Here is a 3611-nt window from a genome sequence, read left to right on the forward strand (position 1 = left end):
TCTCCATCCCCAACTTTGTGGGCTCGTAATCGACGTTCATGGGCCGGTATGAAATCGCTAAAAGCCCATAACGTTTTTATTAATAGAAATTTTTCCGCGTCATTATTGGATATATGATATTTCATAAATATACATTATTTTCAAAGATTTACACGTATAGATTTGGAGGTTTGAATTAAATTTCCTTTTTCCCTAAATTACCCTCAATTAATACAATCTAATCATATTTATTAAATCATTTTAAAATATTATTTTTCTTAAATGATTTATGATCATTTAAGGCTACTTTTCTTTAATTATTATTAAATGTCTATATTTTGATAAAGTATTCAACAAATGTATAAAGTATATCCAATTCCATTGTTCTCATTATTTTAGATTTTAATCACCAAAATTTATTTTCCACGGCTCATTGATTTTTCTGATTACTTAATTCACTTTTGTAACGATCCATTAGTTTTTCCAGTCTTACAACTACGACATCAAGTTCTCCAGTTGCGTGAATCTGTAAATGTGAAGATCATATCTAAACGATAGCTCCTATAATTGACGAATCAACGAGTGACGAGTCAACTCTCATGCATATCCGCACAATGCATGGTGAAACTCTGATGGCTGCTATCCTCTTCCGCACGATTAGTGGGGTGCGACGCGGCAACATCACGAACCCAACGACATTCTGAATCTGTGTCGAAACTTGATATTTTTCATTGTCTCCGTTGACACTTTGGTGGAGGGTGGGAGAAAAATACCGAGAGAGGAGGTATGAGACTCTATTGCTACGAGAGGAGGGAGAGAGGAAGAGAATCAAAGGATCCTCTACAATCTAGTCCAAATTAAAACTTTCTTTTTTTGTACGGTGAAATTGATAATTTATATAAGTTTCCTTTAAATTGACCAATATTTGAGATTATAGACACTTTTGGATGTTAAAAATAGACTAGTACTTAACCATTTTATTTGATTAAAATTTTACAAAAATGGTAAAAATTATAATTATTTTATTTTGATGTCTCAACTTTTAAAATGTCTATTTTTAAAATATCAGCAACTGAGCTGAGGCATTTAGAGAGTAGAATATGATTGAAATGTACCGGGAAAAAAAAACACTAAAGTTTCACTTCAATTGTAATTAATTTTATTTTACATATGAGTGAATTCCGGTGGAAGGTGTTAATAAAGTCAAAGTGAAAGATGGAAAGGAAATTAAAGGTTGATTCTAGTTAGAAACCTTTCAAGATTCAACAAATCTTTGCTTTAGCTTTTTTTATTAGTTAAAAGAAAAGACAATATTATGGTAAATTTGACATTCAAATAGTAACAATGGAATTATTCTTTTTTTACTTTTCGTTATCTTTTTTCAATCTAAAAAACAAAATATTAAATTAATATTTTTTTGTCACATCAACAAAATAAAATCACCAACCACCTAAACCACCGTGTCATATTTTTGTTAGTCAAATAACAGTAAAACAAGTCGATAGACAATTTAGAACGATGGATCCCCATCGGTGGGATGATCATTCATACTATGTCTACCACATGACCAATAAATCCTTCAACCCCAAATATCCCGCAACCCAACCATAATTCTAAAGAGAAAAACATGAGTGAGCACTTATTCTTATATACTCCAATGTTATTTAATTGTGACCTACTCAGCTAACAATGAAACGAGTAGACAAACTTTTTAATAAATAACAAATCAAAACTGAACCAAAATTTTTAACTTTCTTTTTCTTGTGGGTAAATAGCCTTAGCTCCAAGCCACTAATCAAGTTTCCTAAGACAAACAAGCAAATTTAAAGCAGTTGTAACAATTCCCTATAGATGACAAAAACAAAATTAATAAGCTTAAAGACAAATGTACATTCTATTAATTTAACCTCACTTAACCAAAATTTATTGGGAGCAATTCCAAACAACAAAAAACAAGACCCATAAAAGACGATTGACAAACAAAATTAGAACTGTTAGATCTCCAATTAGCAACCATTCAAAGATTAAACAAAACTATTTACCTTCACTATTTGAATAGTAGATTGAATCAAAGAGAGAACCAGAGAAGAAGAAGAAGAAGAAGAAGAAGAAGAAGAAGAAGAAGCCGCCATTAACAGTGTAGAATCAAGAACAAGAAGAAACAATGGTTCAATGGATCAAAGCCTTTCTACTGCCATGTCTGTTCAGCCATCCAAATCCCTTAAAAGCTTTCGACATCTTCACCAGATTCGGCCTCCCCATCCCCAAATTCATCTTCCCCGCCGAGAATTTCAGCGCCTGTAAGCAGCAGAGTTGGCCCTCATCTCCATCTTCATCTTCTTCCTCCTGAAATTTCTTCCCTCTTTTCGCCTTACTGAGTTTCTGTTTCTGTTTCTGATTCTCTGTTTTCTGCGATTGCTTCGATTCGCTCTTCTCGTATGTCTCCCACAGTGAATCCATCCCCTCGCTTCCCTCCGCGTTGTGCCGCTCTTCGAACAGCTTACACGCCAGCGTTCTTCTCCATTCCTTCTCCTTCCTCATCGATCCGTAGCTTCCCAGCGAACTGTACTCTCTTCCGAAACTCCCCGGCGAACTCCACGGACTCGATTCCGATCTTGACGAAATCGACGAATCTTGATCCGTCGGTTGTTTTCCGATCATTTCCTCGTTTTCCCCCGAATCTTCCCTCAGTTCCTTTCTCAAATCTTCGATAATCTCCTTCTCTTCCGTTTTCTCGTAGGGCACGGGATTTTCCGGGAGAATCTTGATCGTCTCGGGAAAATTCACCACCGGTTCTTCGCAATCGACTTTCACCTCCACCTCCGGAACATCAGCGTGACCGCCACCGTACGGATTCTCCTCAGCCTCAGTTCCAATTCCAAAAGTATACGTCTCGAACACGATGTTATAAGCCTCAAGCTCCTCCTCCAGAGGGCGAAAGCGAAACTCGTCGACTTCGTCGGGTGTTCTAGGGCGCAAACCGTCGAAAACAATCTGATAAGTGGTGGCAAGAAGCCCCATCTTGGAATCCGGCGATTGACGATCGGAGGAAGAGAATGCGGCGAGAGTGAGGAAGGCGGAGAGGAGGAGGAAGGTGGTGACGAAGAGGGGAGAGAGAAATGAGAGAAGCTTGAGAAGGTAAGGGAAGAAGAAGACGAAGTAGGAGAAGTAGAGAGGGTGAGAGAGGAGGAAGAAGCAGAAGCGGAAGAAGTTGTTGGAGATGGAGAATTCAGACATTGTTGTATTTGTTGTTCTTCTTCTTCTTGCTGTGTGTTCGTGAAGCTCTATAACAATGGCGGATGGAAGAAGAGTGAGAAATTGGGAGAGAGAGCGGCGTGAATAAAGGAAACAGACTGAAACACAGAGAGAGAAACTAACAATGGAAGCGAAAAGGCAGACTATGGAAACTTTTTGTTTGCCTATTTCTAAATTGTTCTAACCAACTACCTTATTATTATTATTATTATTATTTACCATTTTTTTCTTCTTCTTTCATTCTCTCGTTATTATCTTAATTGATTTTGCATGTTTAATTTTGATGAAATTTCCAACCTTTTCAATTTGCATCACATGGGTATTTTTCTATTCTATAGGTTTTAATTTATTAGTTTCTATTTCATGATTTAGAATTT

General features: G+C 36.6%; 1 protein-coding gene across 1 annotated transcript; it reads right to left on the reverse strand.

Annotated features, from left to right (window-relative positions):
• Positions 1-1951: 1951 nt before the first annotated feature.
• Positions 1952-3430, reverse strand: LOC111026037 (acidic leucine-rich nuclear phosphoprotein 32 family B protein). The gene has a single exon (XM_022304004.2). It carries the CDS (start codon positions 3214-3216, stop codon positions 2149-2151), a length of 1068 nt encoding a protein of 355 aa, XP_022159696.1. The 5' UTR covers positions 3217-3430; the 3' UTR covers positions 1952-2148.
• Between the last annotated feature and the right edge of the window lie 181 nt (positions 3431-3611).

The sequence above is a fragment of the Momordica charantia genome (assembly GCF_013281855.1).
Source record: "Momordica charantia cultivar OHB3-1 chromosome 6 unlocalized genomic scaffold, Mcharantia_2.0 BLBB01000006.1, whole genome shotgun sequence".
In the NCBI taxonomy this organism is placed as follows: domain Eukaryota; kingdom Viridiplantae; phylum Streptophyta; class Magnoliopsida; order Cucurbitales; family Cucurbitaceae; genus Momordica; species Momordica charantia.

Coding starts and splice junctions, on each gene's coding strand:
- LOC111026037 (XM_022304004.2), bottom strand. CDS start 3,216: ATGTCTGAATTCTCCATCTCCAACAACTTCTTCCGCTTCTGCTTCTTC.